The sequence below is a fragment of the Diachasmimorpha longicaudata genome, chromosome 13 (assembly GCF_034640455.1).
Source record: "Diachasmimorpha longicaudata isolate KC_UGA_2023 chromosome 13, iyDiaLong2, whole genome shotgun sequence".
In the NCBI taxonomy this organism is placed as follows: Eukaryota; Metazoa; Arthropoda; class Insecta; order Hymenoptera; family Braconidae; genus Diachasmimorpha; species Diachasmimorpha longicaudata.
Window position 1 is genome coordinate 5,557,442 of NC_087237.1, and position 17,081 is coordinate 5,574,522.

Consider the following 17,081-nt stretch of genomic DNA (forward strand, 5'->3'; position numbering starts at 1 on the left):
CAACAGCTTGCATTGCAGGCTTCGACGATGCGGATTGGTCGATACCAGCGCCAGTGCGGATAAGTTACCGTAAGGTACTTCCGGTTTTAGGTTATATCCGGATAATTTGTTGAAAACAATAATAAAATAAATCGTTGTGAGTGTTTTTGTGGTGAAAATGTCGTCGAGATGGTGAGGATTTTATCAACAGTTGCGATTAGTCAATTTCGTTAATTATTTCTCATGTTGATTGTCTATGGAAAATATACTATAAATTTAATTCTGATAGCAGCTGACAAATCTCATTAATTACAGAAAATTAAATAATAAATCGTTGCTGATTTTCTAGGTATCCAATCTACCAAAAAGGAAATCCTCAACTCCGTGTATTCCTCCCAAATTTCTGGATGAAACTGGTCAAGAGTGACCACAAGTCACCACAGAATACTGTTGAGTTTCACTGCTCGATGGAGATGACTAAATACGACGTTAAAAATTATCTGGAGAAAATATACAAAATACCAGTGATTGATGTGAGGACGAGGATAAAAATGGGAAAGTTTAAATATGCTGCCACTGGTGGATATGTCGTCCAGGAAGATGATATCAAAGTTGCATATGCTATTTTAGTAAGTTTCCTTCATGATTTCCTTGCTAATTGATTAAACATGATTATCAATCGTCAATGACTTGGGATGGTTGGGATGATTCTGGATTATTGACCATTTAACGATACGTATCATTTTGCCCCCTTCTCAATAAGAGCTAAAGGATTTTTTTTTAACTTGCTTTCATACTGTGAATTCGTCCAACAACAGCCCAAAGATCACAAATTTGTGTTTCCTGAGCTCTTCGATAAAGAGCAAAAGGAGGAAGCTGAGAAGGAGGAGAAGAAGAGCTTAAAGGACATGGAGGCTGGTTTCAAGAAGTTCTTGCAAGCCAACAATAAGCCTGACGTTCCAGGCTGGTTTTCGATATAAACATGTAGATACTAATGTAAAAATAGCTAAAAATTTATCAGTAAGCCATAAAAATAAATTGTTTTATGTGAAAATAGAACGTTTATTGGAAATTGGTTGAGAGTTGGGTTTTTAACAATTTTTTTACAATAGAACTATCACGATACGAATATTTATATAAATAAACAAAGATATCTGTATAAGATTCCTCTGGTTTGGTATAATATTCGTCATGTTGCTTCATGGTGATAAGAGGTCCCTCGAATCTTCAGTATTCATGGAGCATAAATGCGTGGACTTTACAAATTGGGCACTGACTGAAGTCATTGATAAAAGTCACCTGCACATAGAATACAAATAAAGTTATTTAATTTTACTCATTAATAATTGATAACTGCCTCCATGGGCGGAAACTACTGCATATCATCTCAAAATGAAAGAATGGTTGAGCAGAAATGCACAACAAGGCCTGAACTCCCCCAGCAGGCGAACATACTAACATTGGTATGTTTAACACAAGGATACTTGATCCTCCCTTGTCCCACGTAACCGCAGCACGTGCAGAAGAATCGAGTTTTGGGCCTCAAACATGGACAAGTCCCCTCGGGGCTCTGATCACCATTTGTCCTCAAGGGTGGGACGATCTTCTCCATCGTTCTGAATTTCGAGTTGCTCTCAGACTCAAACATCTTGTCTTTGATCTGCAAACTGATAGGAGAACGTCATGATGAGGTGACAACTCAAAGAACAAAGGGGAACCCCTTTCCCATGCATGTAATAAAATACAGAAAAATTTAACTGTAGATACGACCCCCACTGGGTTGACAGCCCCAGAAGATGGACGATATTTACAACTGCGTAATAAATTTGTTTTTGTTTCCTTTGTCACTGTTGTCTCGTTATTTTTTAAGCAAAATTCAATCAAGGTAAAGTCCACCTCCGAGGGGTCGTCCCCATGCCCTGATGATGCTATTCTAATCCCATTGTTCTCATCACCAACCGAATGTTCGACTGTCTCTCGTGAAACTACACATGAAGTGAAAAGTGTCACAATACGGTGCCCCATCGCAATTCAGAACACGTGAATATTCGCATTGAAATACCGGTCGCCTTCGTGAATATGAATCACAAATAAATTTCCCCGGATGTTCAATGCACTAATGACAATAATAAAAGGACTGGGGAGTATCATTACCAGTGCCCCTACTTACCAAGTAATGAGCCAATGCTGGAGTTGAGGTGCTAAATCCCCAATTGTACAATGTTGAGCTCAATAAAACCGATTAGAGTTCTTTTGTTCGGATTTAATGCATATTGGGTTGGAAGGAAACTGTCACCCAGCGGAGGTAAATAACCACAGGATAATAGCCAATCAGAGGCCTGGGAATGGGGTATGAATGAATTGGAGACCCTAGAGTATTCCAGGACTAATTACTTTCCAAGAATGTGGAGATCATGTGGTTGTTTATTGCTCTGGGGAAAATCTACTTTCTTAAAGCACCAGAATAATTTTGGAAACGAAGCCAGTGAAGGGTATTGTATAAGAGAAAAGAGTGTCAATGGTCACACGTGACAATCCATCGAGAATTTGCTTTCGTCGTTTCGGTGATCGATCAAACATCACGTTTTCAAGATTAAAAAAATGGCGAGTGGAACGGTTAATCCTGACAACAAGAGAACCGGAAATAATTTGTCAACGATTTATGGCAGGTAGGTTTTACGAGTGTAATAACTGTTTACATAATTTTTTATAACAATATTTGAATTTGTTCTGCCAGAGTACCCACCGTGGGCACTGACAAAATGAAGGTAACCTTCTGCACAGACATGGACAAGTCCGTGATTGTTTACAATTTTGAGAAACGAGGGTGGGCTCAGGTAGGACCTGAGGACGACTGGAATTTTTATTGGTAATTAATGTGGAATTCCGCATCAGACCCATTAGGGCTCATTCTTCATTTTACTTCAGGAGATAATCCTTGAGACTAAGAATTATTGCATTTCTAGGGCAGTAACACAGTCATGTCGGAACATATTCAGCGTGGAGACAGGATACCGAATGGGTGACAATCAGTAATAACTTAAAGTTCCATAATTACGCCATAAATACTCAATTTACATAAATCCTCCAGGTTCTTCACTTTAATTTTTCTTTAATTACAAAAAATCCCCAAGCTAAATGATTAATTATAAATTATTATTCAATTTTTGTCTTTAAATCGTCAATAGACAAACTAATCTCATAACTTCCTTCATACTAATCATCAATCCTCCAGTCTCGGTGAAGAGACATACCATCGTCCTCACCCCTCCTCCTTTTCAGGACGATAAATCATTTTCCAAATCACTATGAACTGACTCGAAAGGATTTACTTGTGAAAAACATAAAGAGGTACCGAAAGGACCTCGAGCGAGAGGGAAGCCCCTTGGCAGAGCGTGGGGATGGCCCTGGCAAGTATCTGCACCTAGACTTCATCCCTGTGACGTTCGTGCTACCCGCGGACTACAATATGTTCGTAGAGGAATACCGGAAATCTCCGCAGAGCACTTGGATTATGAAGCCCTGTGGGAAATCCCAAGGAGCAGGAATTTTTCTCATCAATAAACTCAGTAAATTGAAAAAATGGTCCCGAGAGGCAAAGAATCCTTTTAATCCGAATTTATCAAAGGAATCTTACGTCATATCCAGGTAAAGTTGAATGTTATATATTCATAATTGCATCGATCGTTAGAATTACTTGATTATTCAGTTATTCAAGGATCGTCTCAAATTCTTTCACAGGTACATTGACAATCCCCTTCTGATCGGTGGTAAGAAATTCGACCTCAGGTTGTACGTCCTAATAACATCCTTCCGTCCCCTGAAAGCCTATCTCTTCAAGCTCGGCTTCTGTAGATTCTGCACAGTCAAGTATGACACGAGCATACAGGAGCTTGACAATATGTACGTTCATCTCACGAATGTCTCCGTCCAAAAACACGGGGTGAGTGGTACCCACTTAACCGCCCACTCGTCGTATACAAAAAAAAATAGAATTCAAAAAAATCTTCTCAACCAGGACGAGTACAATAGCCTCCACGGGGGCAAACTGAGCGTTCAAAATCTTCGTCTGTATCTGGAGAGCACTCGGGGAAAAGCTGTGACTGAGAAACTTTTTTCAAATATTTCCTGGTGCATTGTTCACTCCCTGAAAGCTGTCGCTCCAGTTATGGCCAACGACAGGCACTGCTTTGAATGCTACGGATATGACATCATCATTGATAATAAGTTGAAGCCCTGGTTGATTGAAGTGAGTCAAAAAACGTGAATAATTTTTTTCAAACATTGATTTTATCGTCTCTGTGCCTCTGGCGCACCCCAGAATAATTCTCAATTCATTGTTTCGAAAGCTCATCCCAGTTTCCCTTAATTAAAACTCGTCCCAATCAACTCGAACAATTTTCGCGTAAAACTCGGGTTCCAGGTCAATGCCTCACCCTCTTTGACATCGACAACCGTGAACGATCGCATATTGAAGTACAAGCTGATAGACAATATCGTATCCGTGGTACTACCACCGGATGGTGTGCCAGAGTAAGTGCGACAATCAGCAGAATTGCCTTGAGCAACATTTCATTATTGTCATTCACTTTTTTATTCAATAGTGTTAGATGGAACAAGTGCCCAACGCCCGAGGCGATGGGCAATTTCGAGCTTCTCCTCGACGAGGAGCTCTCCGCTCAAGAGGAGAAGGACGGGTACTCCGGAAAATACAGGAGCTCCTCAAATAAATGGAAATGATCCAAGTAGTGAGGGAGTAAACCACTCAGGAATATTTGAAAAGAATGTGATGAGTACATGATGAATGAGAATTTATTAATTTTTAAAATACCAACTTCTATTGTAAATTTTCCATAATCATAAATAAAAATAATCGATCAAGGGGGAATAGCGGAGGTGATGGAGGAAAGAAACCACTCAGACATGTTTAAAATACAACAAAAAAATTATTATTAGTCGTCCTTGCCTTCTTTTTTTGTACAAATATTATACATAAACAGAATACGATACATACATTACGAATTAAAAGAAAAATCTGTCGTCTGTGGTCGTGGAATTATTTTCATATTTCTTAATAATACTTTTTGCATTCATGAGCCGAATTTCATAAAAATTGGCAGTGCGAAATAATTTGATTAATGGCGATTAATATTTTTAGGGGAGAGAATTATTTTTCTATCCTAGAATGATTAATGGTTATGGCACCCTGTAGTCTTTAATTAATTTACGTAATTCGATTGAAAAGTGTTGCAACAGGATAAGTCCGACTTCAGAGAATTATTTTCCTCTCGAAGAGGATTGTGTTGAACACCCTTTGACTCCTTTATTCCTATTTATTTTTAATAATAAGGTCTAAAAAAATTCGAAAATTCAGATTTATAATGTAGCAATGAATCAATAGTTGATAAATACCTCTAATAGCCTTATCCTGTTCAACGAATGCGTTTTTGGGATCAAAAACTTTGATACAAATTGCACAGGAATCTCAACGCTCCTTCATGTCGCGTACAAAATCAGCGATATATATTTTTTCGTCAAGAGGAGACCGCGATTGAAATCTAAAATTCCTATAGACTATTTATTGTTTTCATGAGGCTGGATATCGCGTCAGAGGACCCACTTCAACATTTTACCTCTCTAAGACTTCTTTTTCATGACTAAAAAAATAAAAATTAAATTTTTTCCCACCAAGTGAGACAAAAAAATTAACGAAATCGATTCCAAATTCCACTGCGGTCACCTCTTATCTCAGAATGTGCGTATAAAATATCTCGATGTATAGCACAATCGAGCGATACAAATCGATGAAAAAAATTAATATTAATCCTATTATAATCGTGGAAGCAGCCTTTGGTTAAATGCCACATTCAGGTAAAAAACCACAAAGTCCATGTGTAATCTTCTCTCCATTCTCTCTTCAGAGACAAATAACGAGAATATAATGTAATACGATATATCTTTATCACAATTAACAGAGTATACATAGACGTAATTAATGGCCTTTGTGCAGACACTGGAGATGAGACTATTTCCTTGAAACGCTGTGTGGGCTGTCTTAAAAATTATTTCGAAAGTGGAAACAAACTGTCATGTACATTTTTACACGTTTTTTTTTTGTTCACTGTACTGTGGTGAAAACTATTCGTTTGATCGTCACCATTTTTTATTTACACGCTAATTATTTACAATGCATCATGCTGCATTATTCTGTTTTTTTATAAACTACTCGCAGAATGTGCGGCATGATCACTAGGCACTTGAGGCACAACTTCTTCTTCCCTTTGTACAAAACTCTAATTCAACTATAAAACAGATATTTGCACTTTTCTAAATGCGTTTTGTTTGATAGACCTGTCGTATCTTTGTACGAAGGTCATAAGTATGAAAAAATTTAATGGGAAAAAGTTTCGAGGTCTGTGGAATTTTTTTTTCGAGTTCTGAAGTGCAGAACTCCAATTTTTTGAAGTTCCAATTTTTCGGCTGAATAATTCCCCTCATTAAATTTTTTCACACTCAATGTAGCACCGATTCTGATTAAAATAAAACTTAAAGCTAATGGAGGCCCTCATTTAAATATCGAATAATTGAATTTTTGCGTGATTTTTTCTTTTAAATTGGTGAACATTAAAAATTTGATGAAACCCATTAGACACGATTTTCTTTCCCACAAAAATCCGTCAGTTCTAGTGTAGTTTATTTTCCATTGTTTGAAAAATGAGAACAACGTATCTAATATTGTTCATTGAATCTTCACATCGAATACTAAGAAATCCCCAATTCATTATTTTGATTCACTTAATACTTTCTCGCGAGGAAGAGCAAAACGAAAATTAAATTTCGATGGTTTTTTATGCGTTAATAAAATCCTACCCGATCATCGTACATCCCTTACGGCGCTGGAGATGGTGGAGGTGGAAGTGGACTGAAGTATGTCGAAGACCTCGAGCTCGGAGATGGTGGACAGCTGTAGGCTGTGTCACTGTGGTACACAGATCTCGGCGTTGGTGGTGGTGGGCCTGGCTCACTTTCGTACCTGTACCGAGCTAGCTGAGGATAATTGCTGTCTGACTCGTCGCAGACGTCGGTACTACAGGGGGTGGGAGGTGGGGGCTGATTTATACTGCGGTAGTAGCGATAGGGGCGATAACGAGAGGCATTGCTGCTCGAGCAACGAGTCGAGTTTGCGGTGGTTGCTGGACTTGGTGGGGGATTGAGAGTCTCCTGAGGGTAACCCCCAGCTGAACTACCCCTAGTTGAACTTGACGCACCTATAAAAATCAAGAGAAACTGATGTTTTTTCGAGGGGGAAAATAAATTCTTTTTCGCGGTATTAAAAAAAACTATTTAATAAATTAGTTTAGATCCTCCCCTAAAATCGAAAGATCATTCCAAAAAATTACCTGTAATGTGACTGCGATCATAGCTGGAGCCAATGCTACTAGCCGTGAGGGAAGACATCCTCATGGTTTTGAGTCCAGCCTTGAGATCCTTCACTCCGTTCTTGTGCATCAAAACTGGTTTACCAGACCTCCCAGGTTTGGGTGACAGTGGATCTCCAGCGGAGTCATGAAGACATATATCCGGTAGTTCATCATTCCCCGCAATCTTCTTCCTACAGTAGTAATACCCGAGTACCGCAGTAGACAGTACTCCAACGAGTACCAACACAACAATAAGATAAGCCGATTTCCCCGTCTCCACAGCAGCGCCAATCTCCTGTCTTCGATTATTCGTGGATGTGCATGCATGGGCTGATTCATCGCTTCCATCAGCGCAATTCTCCCACCCATCGCACAATGCACTCCCAGCAATACACGCCAGAGTAACAGCGCACTTAAATTGTCCAGGTTGACAGCAGTGAGCCTCGTCAAAGCCATCTTGACATTGTGGTGTGCCATCGCACACCCAGGAGACATCGATGCACTGTCCACTCTGGCATCTGAACTGATCCTGTCCACAAGCAGGACAGCCAAGCTCATCACTACCATCAGAACAATCAGGCTGTCCATCGCACTTCCACGTCGCTGGTATGCAATCCTTGGCAAGGGCTGATGCGGAGTCAGCGCAAGTGAAGTGATCAGCACCGCAAGCTGGTGCTGCCCTGCAGGTTCTACCGTCCTCGGCGAGAACGAGAAACAGAGGACAAGAACATCTGACACTGGCTCCACTGCCGATGCAAAAGTGGGAGCACCCACCGTAATCCCTGAAGGGGCTGCAGACATGAGACTCCATAACGTGATCGTCAGGTGTTCTCACTGTCACAAGATCAGAAAGTGGTTTGTTCATCATCATTCGTCTGTTGGCCCCTGTGCTCTTGTTCACTCTTTCCACCACTTGATTCTCACGATTGAACCAGTAGAGATGATCATTCAGGGTCGCCAGGTAGGCGATTGAACCCTGTTCCTCAACGGAAACGAGTGCACGACGATTTTTACCATCGATATCGCAAAATTCTATTTGTCTACCATGTGCCCAGAAAATTTGATCTGTCGCTGTGTCAACGACCAGCGCCGTTGGTTGGCTCAAATCCGTAGCGATTATTATTCGATCTTTTCCATCCATACTACTCTGCATGACTTTCATCTTACCACCGATGTCCGTCCAGAAGAGAAGACGTTTCTCAGGATGAACAGCTATATTTCTGGGCTTCTCACCGTCTCCCTGAACGACAACACCCAGAGACGAGCCATTGTCCAATCGGGTGACATTTATAGCGTCACACTCTGAGCACGACCAAAAAAGAAGACGACCAAGGGGATCGAGAGCAAGATCAAAGGGATGTGAACCCGTACCACCCGGAATTACTACTGATGCGTGTGTTCGATTTTCTAAGGCTTTACGGACTGACATTGTACGTCCGTCTATCCAGTAGATGTGTTGGGTTATTGGATCGAATTCTATTGATCTTACATTACGTATACCTTGAACACGGAGGACAACGTCCGGGCAATCGTCAATGTCGGGAAGAAGGCGGCCCATTACATTGCGCAGACTGTAGACCATAAAGTTCCGAGGGGCTAAAAGAGAAATTTTCATTACTTTATAAATGAAGACCTTTGAAAGATGTTTTATTTATGTTTTTTATTATAAGGAACCCTCTGGTTTCAGAATTGACTACTAGAATATTTTAATAAATAAATCTAACATTTCTCTATCTTCAGTATCAGAGTATTTTAGAAACATTTGTCTGCAATGCATTCGTCAGATGAAAAAATAAAACAATAATGCCTCTAGATAACGTCTGGCTCTCTTCATACAAGAAAAACCCCCCTTTCTCTCTCCTGAATTTACCCCCAAGATTAAACAATAGCAGTAGAAAAACCAACTCTCCCCTGAATGGCCATTAAAATAACTCCAGTGCCTGAAAGAACTCACCAATACATGTTTTATTATCCGCTGCGAGGTTGTAGTGAGTCGGGCAGGTGCACCTGTGCGATTGAGAAGGATTGCCGTTGGAGTCAGGCAGTGCAATGCAAATATCACTGCACTCGCCATTATTAACAGCACAAGGATTCCATCCAGCCTGTCTCGAAGCATGAAACACGAGAATATCAGTGACGGATTCGAGTTTATTATGAATTTTCGTACGATTGGCCCCAGTTGTCTTATTCGCCCTCTCAATATCCCCAGTATTCCAATCAGTCCAGTAGATGTAATCCAAATACTGAGTGATACCAAATGGATATACAATATCCTGCTTGATGACAGCTCGTCTCTTAGACGTTTTCAGGTCAAAAGAATCGATGGCCGGAGTGAACAGATCCGCCCAATACAATTTATTGGCTGAATGATCAATGGTTAATCCATGAGTCCTCCCAATATTGGAGATCATCACTTGTCTTGCAGTTCCATCCAATCCAGCCCTCTCAATACTTCCCGACTTTCCCCACTCACTCCAGTACATGTGCCCCCTGCCAGGATCAAGTGTCAGACATCTGGGCTCCACGAGATCCTGCCAGATGAGGACTTTTCTGCTGGAGCCCTCGAGCCTGATCACCTCAATTCTCCTGGTTCCAGTATCACTCCAGTAAAGATTATGAGATATCCAGTCAACTGCCAGTCCCTCAGGTGTCTCCAGTCCCAGATCGACAATTCTCTCCACCTCTGATCCATTGATAAAAGCCCTGGTGATAGCCTTCGCCTTAACATCAGTCCAATATATTCTATTCTGTGATATATCAAAGTCCAGTGCACTCGCCTCCTTCACCCCAGTCACCGGAATGATGTTATCATTGTTAGCGTTTTCGATGCTGATCCTTCCGATATTATCCTTTCTGGAGAACAATAGAAAAGCATCAGGAACAACGCAGGTCCTCTTGTCCTTCGTCAGCTCGTACCCAATCTGACAAGCACAAACATAATTGTCCCCAGGTCTGTTCAGGCACAAGTGGCTACAACCCCCATTGTCCCTTGCGCAAGGATTACTCCCCTCGATGTTCCCCAGATGGACAGCCTTAACGCCCATGACATTGGGCACCTGTTCAACAATCACTTCACGATCGGATCCAGTCAATTTATGCGCCCGATCGATGCTTCGCCTCTGCCAATCTGTCCAGTAAAGATAATCCCCGAGAAGACTCAAGCCAAACAGATGAGGGAGATTATCAGTGATGACTTCTCGTCTGTCAGAGCCATCCATATTGCACACCTCGATTTTATCCATCTTCGCATCGCACCAGTAAATCTTCCTCCGTTCAAGATCAAGGGCTATACCATTCGGCCAGACGATGTCTTTGCTGATGAGAAGAGTGCGTTCACTTCCATCAAGATTACTTCGCTCGATTTTCGGTCTCTTCTCATTCCAATCTGTCCAAAACATCCAGCCGAGCTGGGGCGCCAGTGCAATAGCCCTCGGTTCTAACAGATCCTCATTGATCAGTACTTTTCTACTGGTGCCATTCAGCCTGGCCACCTCAATCCTATCTGTTCCTGTATCCGTCCAATACATGTTCCTCGCAATCCAATCAATGGCGATTCCATCAGGATTAGTCACCTCAGTCGTTACGATGTCCTCCTGTCCCGATCCATCCAGGAAGGCTCGTCTGATTGCTCGTGCCTTCTCATCCGTCCAATACAGCATCTCATCAACGGGATCAAAGTCAATGGCAATGGCGTGCTTTATTCCACTCAATGGTAAAACAAAATTCGTGTAATCAGGTGAATCGAGTGACAATCGACAGATCTCATTGCGTTGAACGATGAGTAAAAGTTCCTCAGGTCTCTTGGCACACGTGTAGTTGTCAATGAGTTTGACTCCAGTTGGGCAGGCACAACTATAACCAGATGCATCAGTGCTGAGTAAGCACAGATCTGAACAATTACCATTGTTGTGTCGACAGGGATTATCAGAGTACGGTTGTCTCCGTGGATCCCAGACTTCGATGTCCCCTGGTATGTACTCACCATTCATGAGTTCACGTGGTGATGACTGGCTTGTACTGGACCTTATCTCATGCGAATGAATGCAGAATGTCTTCCAGTCTGTCCAGTAGAGTTTCTGATCAAAAAAAGATATAGCAAATGGATAGGCCAATCCCTCTGTCACAATTTTCCTTCTGTTTTTCCCGTTGTAATCCATCACTGCTATGAACTTGAGCTTTCCATCAGCCCAATAGACAAGCTCATTGTCGTAATCTATCGTCAAACCATTCGGCCAAATTATGTCATCAGAAACAATGACCCTGCGACTGCTGGGATTACCGTCCATCGAGGATCTCTCGATTTTCGGCACATCCCCCCAGTCAGTCCAGAACATTATGCTTCTCATGGGGACTAGGGCAATAGCTCTAGGTTCTGATATGTCGGTCCAGAACAAGACCTTTCTTTGCTTATCATCATCGATGCTCGTCACCTCGATTCTGTTCTTCTCACCATCGGTCCAGTAGAGTTTACCGGTGTACCAGTCACAGGCTAGACCATCTGGTGATATCAGACTTGAGTTTGCCACTGTTATTCGCTCACCCGAGTGGGTACCGTTGGTCTTAACACATTGGATCATCTCGAGCCCACTGTCTGACCAGCACACGAGTCTTCTCTCCCAGAAGAAGTCCAGTGCAGCACCTTGATTAAGATCCTTCACTACTGTTATTACCTTGTTACCTCGCGATGTGTTCGCCACGCGGATGTCCTTCGTCGTGGTGAACAATAAGGTTGGTGAGCCTGAAAATTGGAAGGGAGGGTTACTGGGTTTATTGGAAGCTGGGGATCGATCGATTCCATTGGTCGACAGTGATTTACTTATATTATTGCCACTCCATTCATAAAAAAGAACAAACACCGACAAATAACTGAGTCGTAAATTATTCGAGTGAATCTAATCATCAGCTCCCAACTGTCAAATCGTCTCTAATAAATCAATCAATTAATAAATGTCTAAAAAAATTATTCCCTCTTCAGACAAGTGGACAATCATCACCAACGTCCAATTTTACTCCTACGGTTCACCACTTCATACTGATGCCATTTATTTCCCCCACCTAATTGTAAAAGAAGAGGTGAGGCTCGCTCGGCAGATTAATGAATGGCACTTTGTACCGAAGTAACACTTTTCATCCCTCGCCTTTGAGCGCCCATTACAAAAATTCTTTGAAGCTCCTGGCAACTGAGCCAACAAGCTCCTTCGCCTCATTATGCCCTCAAACGCATTATTCCCTCTCGTCATATCACCAGAGAGAGCCCCCAAGATAAAGGAAAAAAACATTACCTCAAAGACACTCCTCCACCCTAAATCACTCAATTCCCCATACTTCACGCATTTTCATTTTCAATTATCCACTCCTCCTCTCCCCCTCAACCCCCTCATCACCTCACCCAGAATCTCCCTCAACCCCATGACAATTGTCAAGGCGAGAAACTCCCACGGATTATCAGGGATGGAGAAGGGAGGGAGGAAGTGCCCAGAGCAGGTGACGAGGCGTGAGATTAAACGAGCAGCGAGACAAGAGTGCAAAAAACCAAATGAGAAACCCATAAAAAAAAAATACATCCCTCCCCCACCACCCTCACCCTCGGAAGGTCCAAATTACACAAGTGGATATAGACTTTCAACTCTACCAGAAAACATACACATTTTTTTTTTGTTAATTAAAAATAATGACCATAGAAAATATTTTCCCCGACTGGGTGGGTGAGTAGGGTCGGTTGGAGGGATGAAGGGGGAGGGAGGGAGGGGGTCAGAAAAAAAAAAATATTCAGAGTCGAGAGGGGAAAAAGCCGGCTAAATATTTTTTTATATTCTTCTGCATGCCTACGCCAATGTGGAGCAGGGAATGAGAGAGAGAGAGAGATCTCGTTTTCAGTCCCGTGAAGCTGAAGTCCTTGTCGGTTTTGTATCCTGGTTAGAGTGTATTCGTATGGTTGAGAGCCATCGAGTAAAGAAGAGGTGGAAGAGAAGCCCAGGGAGAGAGAGGTAAAAAGGCGACGGCAGTTAGCACGCCCCAACTTGGTTCACCATCTCCTTCTCATTCTTATTCACTCACTATTTCTCTCTTTCACCCCCCTCCCCCACCACCCCTGTACCTTGTTAGCAGCCGTTAGTCTTCCGTCGACCTTATGCACACATGTGAGCATTAAATGTACATATTCCATCCTTTGTTTTTCACTTGTTCATCGAAAATGAAAAAAAAAAAATGCCATGTTCCAGGTAAAGATGAAGAAGGTGAGGATAATACGAGTGGAAATGTTGAATTGAATCCACGTCTAGACGTGATTCAATTGTAAATTAATGGCTGTCGGGAATAATAACACCGAAGTGGTGGGTAATGGAAAGCAGGTTGTGACGAATAGGGTGGTCAGGGTGTTGAGGGGAAGGGGGTATTTTTTTGTTTGACCGAGTTTTTATTATTTAATTGAATAGTCGGTGTATCACATGTGGGCATATGTGTATGTAGCTGACTGATAAAATAGTATTAAAATTTTTTTAATTGCTAAAACGAATCACAACGTAATTTGCAAAAAATTGGGTAAATCGAGTCTTCAATATTTAAACAATTGGTTTTTGTCGATAATACTTTTGAGGAGATCGATAGTGGTTTTCATAGCAACAATTTTGAGTTTCATTTTTCATCGTTTGTTTAAACATTTATTCCCAGATTTTCCACTCCCCCATATGTTTATCTTTATCGTAGGGAGAAATGGCCCCTGAAGGGAGTCCATGTGCTGATTACAGGAGCTACCGAGGAACCTGAACACTAAAGCCACCCTAACCACCACTCGACTCGTCGGGGTGAACCTGCTAGAATCGCGAATAAGAGTGGGCGGTTCGGTGAGGGGGCTGGAGGGTGAAAAAGGGGTTGAAACCATCGTTGATCGCTTTTCATCACGCAGGTACATCAGTTCCGTATTCACCCCGCTGTTGCATGCGCAATTCAATTGAATTCTCCACGGAACTTGCATAGACTCTTGGCTTGAATGGGTTATTCTCGGGTAGGCTAATCTTACTCGTGCTTTTTCGTTATTATCTGACGGGGTATCGATTTCCCTGGCATTCCTCGTGTCTGCACATTGATCTGCCTACAAAGGGATGTGGAATGCAAAAAAAAAAAATGGGCGGTTGGAAGTAGAAGAAAAGAGTAATGTGAAAAATGATCGGAACGAGAAACTCGTAAAATAGAGGGGGGAAAGATGCCTGCGGCGTTGACATTTATTTGGTCTCTGGGTGTTTTTTTTTTTATGGAGATGGGTAGCATCGCCGGAAGATGAGCGACTTCAGGTTTGATTGAATATTACGAAAAACAACGAGATATCTGAACTCTCATCAATTTTGACGTCCTCCAACGAGTGTGGAATTTATTATGGGACATCTCGATAAAGAAATATTTTTGAGTTTAAAAAATTCGGAAATCATTCGATTTTTATGGTTTTTTATTATCATTTATTTAGGTAAATTCTACTGACGATTATTATAATATACTATCATTGTCATCGGGGTATGCTATTCTAATTTCGAAGGGGAACTCAAATTGTTGGCAATCAATGACATGTTTCCAAAAATCGCCTTCTTCATCAAATTTTCCCGCAAATATAAGGGCTTCAAAATTTAATTGCAATACTGCAGAAACGAGTGATATCTCATCTAAAAAAAATTATTCCAGCTGCATCGAGAGTTGTTTCGCAAAGATGAAAGTCCCCCTGTACCACCAATTCCACAAAAACAAGTAATGTGGAAAGCCGATATAACCGAGAAACTCGTGAAAAACAAAGGGAATAAAAACCCCTGCGGCTTTGACTTTAATTCCACCATCTCCAGCTTTTCTTCCATCACATCATCCTCGGAAAATAAGACGTACAAAGGCCGCTGTGGTGAAGCACAGGCGGTGAGAAACAATGAATAAAAACGAAAGACGAACCGAGACAAATAGAAAAAACGTGTATGCCACGAATAAATTATTTTCCGGATATCAAGATACCCAGAAGATTAAAGAAATCCTTTGGAAGGTGTCTGTGACTAGTGTCAACAGTACAAAAAAAACCTGGATGAGGGCTGATGATGAATAAAAAAAAATGGATGATGAAAGAGGTGAAATACCCAAGAAATGACTTTACCCACTTTGATTCACGTGAAAACGCATGCACCTCAGAATATTATTTATATTGTGGCTTGTTAAGTGGACTGACAGTGCAAAAGGGAGATGGGGAGGCCCCATGGATGACTGCTGTGGGATGAAACGAGCCGGAAAATACACTGAAAAATAAGGGGAACGAAGACAGAGGGAGGGTCTACATTCCTGAGGTGAAGGTTCGGTTCCCTTCTGGCTCTCTTGCCCCTGCCTAGTTCCATCCTCCTTCAACAATGCAAGTGTAACAGCGAGGGAACTAACCCCGATACAGCCTTCGTATCCACTCCCATTGTATTCCCCATCGCTCCTTATATTTCATCTTGCCCCCCGACCGACTTCTCCGGCTCTCTTCTTTCATTCGATTTTCGGCACTCAATCTGCTCTTGTTCTGCTCGCCTTGGATTTTCTATGCTGAGCGTTGGTGGTGTGGGCGTTAGGAGGATGCATGGGATTTTTAATGGATTATTTAGCTGCTTTTGCTGGAAATTCATTGGATTTCACTGGCAATTTTCATGGAATTACAAAAGTTCGGGGATGCATCTTAGTTTTTTAAATTTATTGGTAAATTTAAGGTTTATAATTATAGGGAAATACGATCGAATATTTATATTTATACGGATGTGAGACTGTTATTCGTGCAGAATTGATGTTTGGTATTTATTTATTTAATTGAAAATTTTGTTCAATAAAGTTTGATGAGGGTCCATGGTATTTCATTTACATAATTTGATGCTGTCAGGATCTGCCCTAAATTGATTTGTTGTGAAGCATCATTATTATTAGGATTATAAATTCTGTCTCAATCTCAATTTGTTGCTAATTAAGACCACTAAATTCTATTTATATCCCACTGCTGATGAAAATTGTTAGACATAATAATTCTAATTGAAAAATTAACATTTCACCTAAAAAAATGGAAATCATTCTGGAATGTCCCTCTCTAATTTCCCCAGTATCTCGATCATCACCGAGGTTTTTTGTGACATAAACCTGATTCCCCGAGTGAAGAAACAATGAATGAAACGCAAGAATAGCGTAACGTAAACAAGACCATCCAGTATAGAAAGGGTAGAGGGGGGAAGAGGAGGGAACAGTATCATCAAAACAAATAAAGTTGTTATTTACAGCCCTGACTCTCACCCCCTGTGGACCTCAAATGCAATAGTCTAGTATTCGAGGAAATCCTCGAGTTGTCGAAACCCAGTGGGAAAATAAAGATGACAAAAAAAAATCCTTACCATGGGCAAAAGATGCGGCGAGAGTGCACAAGATGCAGGCAGCGAGGGCGCCCCTAAATCTCCTCAGTGCCATCATAAAACTGGCGTCGAGTGCATTAATAGTTACTTCACTCACTCACATTCACATTTTATCAACATTATCGTTATTCACTTCACTGCATCAATGAGTTTTTTTTATGGGGTCCCCCCCCAACAGGATTGGTTTTATTCCACGTGAAGTGACCACTGCTCACCACAGACTGAGAACGAAACAGAGACGAAGCCACGCTGATGGAACAAGGCGAAGTTTGCGGGGTCCTGTTGGTGC

General features: G+C 41.5%; 4 protein-coding genes across 8 annotated transcripts; 2 read left to right on the forward strand and 2 right to left on the reverse strand.

Annotated features, from left to right (window-relative positions):
• Positions 1 to 21: 21 nt before the first annotated feature.
• On the forward strand, positions 22 to 1,051 carry LOC135168730 (large ribosomal subunit protein uL23m). The gene is made up of 3 exons (XM_064133193.1): positions 22 to 171; positions 329 to 608; positions 798 to 1,051. The coding sequence occupies exons 1-3, from the start codon at positions 158 to 160 to the stop codon at positions 957 to 959; spliced, it is 456 nt and encodes a 151-aa protein (XP_063989263.1). The 5' UTR covers positions 22 to 157; the 3' UTR covers positions 960 to 1,051.
• Positions 1,052 to 1,140: 89 nt separating this feature from the next.
• Positions 1,141 to 4,020, reverse strand: LOC135168731 (uncharacterized protein CG13380). Of its 5 annotated transcripts, none has more exons than XM_064133198.1 (3): positions 3,677 to 4,020; positions 1,439 to 1,646; positions 1,141 to 1,278 (listed from the first exon to the last, which is right to left on the reverse strand). In XM_064133198.1, the coding sequence occupies exons 2-3, from the start codon at positions 1,625 to 1,627 to the stop codon at positions 1,207 to 1,209; spliced, it is 261 nt and encodes an 86-aa protein (XP_063989268.1). In that variant the 5' UTR covers positions 1,628 to 1,646; positions 3,677 to 4,020; the 3' UTR covers positions 1,141 to 1,206. The 5 variants fall into 5 exon arrangements, with proteins under 5 accessions (XP_063989268.1, XP_063989265.1, XP_063989266.1 ...); XM_064133195.1 differs by lacking the exon at positions 3,677 to 4,020 and adding an exon at positions 2,150 to 2,290; XM_064133196.1 differs by lacking the exon at positions 3,677 to 4,020 and adding an exon at positions 1,939 to 2,080.
• On the forward strand, positions 2,507 to 6,145 carry LOC135168710 (polyglutamylase complex subunit TTLL1). The gene is made up of 8 exons (XM_064133160.1): positions 2,507 to 2,648; positions 2,717 to 2,848; positions 2,946 to 3,011; positions 3,262 to 3,627; positions 3,721 to 3,922; positions 3,998 to 4,228; positions 4,403 to 4,512; positions 4,584 to 6,145. The coding sequence occupies exons 1-8, from the start codon at positions 2,581 to 2,583 to the stop codon at positions 4,717 to 4,719; spliced, it is 1,311 nt and encodes a 436-aa protein (XP_063989230.1). The 5' UTR covers positions 2,507 to 2,580; the 3' UTR covers positions 4,720 to 6,145.
• Positions 4,906 to 17,056, reverse strand: LOC135168698 (low-density lipoprotein receptor-related protein 6). The gene is made up of 4 exons (XM_064133137.1): positions 16,775 to 17,056; positions 9,355 to 12,138; positions 7,380 to 8,996; positions 4,906 to 7,247 (listed from the first exon to the last, which is right to left on the reverse strand). Exons 1-4 carry the CDS (start codon positions 16,848 to 16,850, stop codon positions 6,868 to 6,870), a joined length of 4,857 nt encoding a protein of 1,618 aa, XP_063989207.1. The 5' UTR covers positions 16,851 to 17,056; the 3' UTR covers positions 4,906 to 6,867.
• Between the last annotated feature and the right edge of the window lie 25 nt (positions 17,057 to 17,081).

What these genes read in the sequence shown, in the direction of transcription:
- LOC135168710 (XM_064133160.1), top strand. Translation starts at nt 2,581, where the DNA reads ATGGCGAGTGGAACGGTTAATCCTGACAACAAGAGAACCGGAAATAAT. An exon ending in GAATCTTACGTCATATCCAG is followed by an intron (nt 3,628 to 3,720) that starts GTAAAGTTGAAT and finishes ATTCTTTCACAG; the next exon opens with GTACATTGACAATCCCCTTC. An exon ending in CCACCGGATGGTGTGCCAGA is followed by an intron (nt 4,513 to 4,583) that starts GTAAGTGCGACA and finishes TTTATTCAATAG; the next exon opens with TGTTAGATGGAACAAGTGCC.
- LOC135168730 (XM_064133193.1), top strand. An exon ending in AAGTTGCATATGCTATTTTA is followed by an intron (nt 609 to 797) that starts GTAAGTTTCCTT and finishes GTCCAACAACAG; the next exon opens with CCCAAAGATCACAAATTTGT.
- LOC135168731 (XM_064133194.1), bottom strand. Translation starts at nt 1,895, where the DNA reads ATGGGGACGACCCCTCGGAG. An exon ending in ATGGGGACGACCCCTCGGAG is followed by an intron (nt 1,647 to 1,875) that starts GTGGACTTTACC and finishes TTCTCCTATCAG; the next exon opens with TTTGCAGATCAAAGACAAGA. An exon ending in CTTGTGTTAAACATACCAAT is followed by an intron (nt 1,279 to 1,438) that starts GTTAGTATGTTC and finishes TTCTATGTGCAG; the next exon opens with GTGACTTTTATCAATGACTT.
- LOC135168698 (XM_064133137.1), bottom strand. Translation starts at nt 16,850, where the DNA reads ATGATGGCACTGAGGAGATTTAGGGGCGCCCTCGCTGCCTGCATCTTG. An exon ending in CGCCGCATCTTTTGCCCATG is followed by an intron (nt 12,139 to 16,774) that starts GTAAGGATTTTT and finishes TCCAATTTTCAG; the next exon opens with GCTCACCAACCTTATTGTTC. An exon ending in GGATAATAAAACATGTATTG is followed by an intron (nt 8,997 to 9,354) that starts GTGAGTTCTTTC and finishes TTTCTCTTTTAG; the next exon opens with CCCCTCGGAACTTTATGGTC.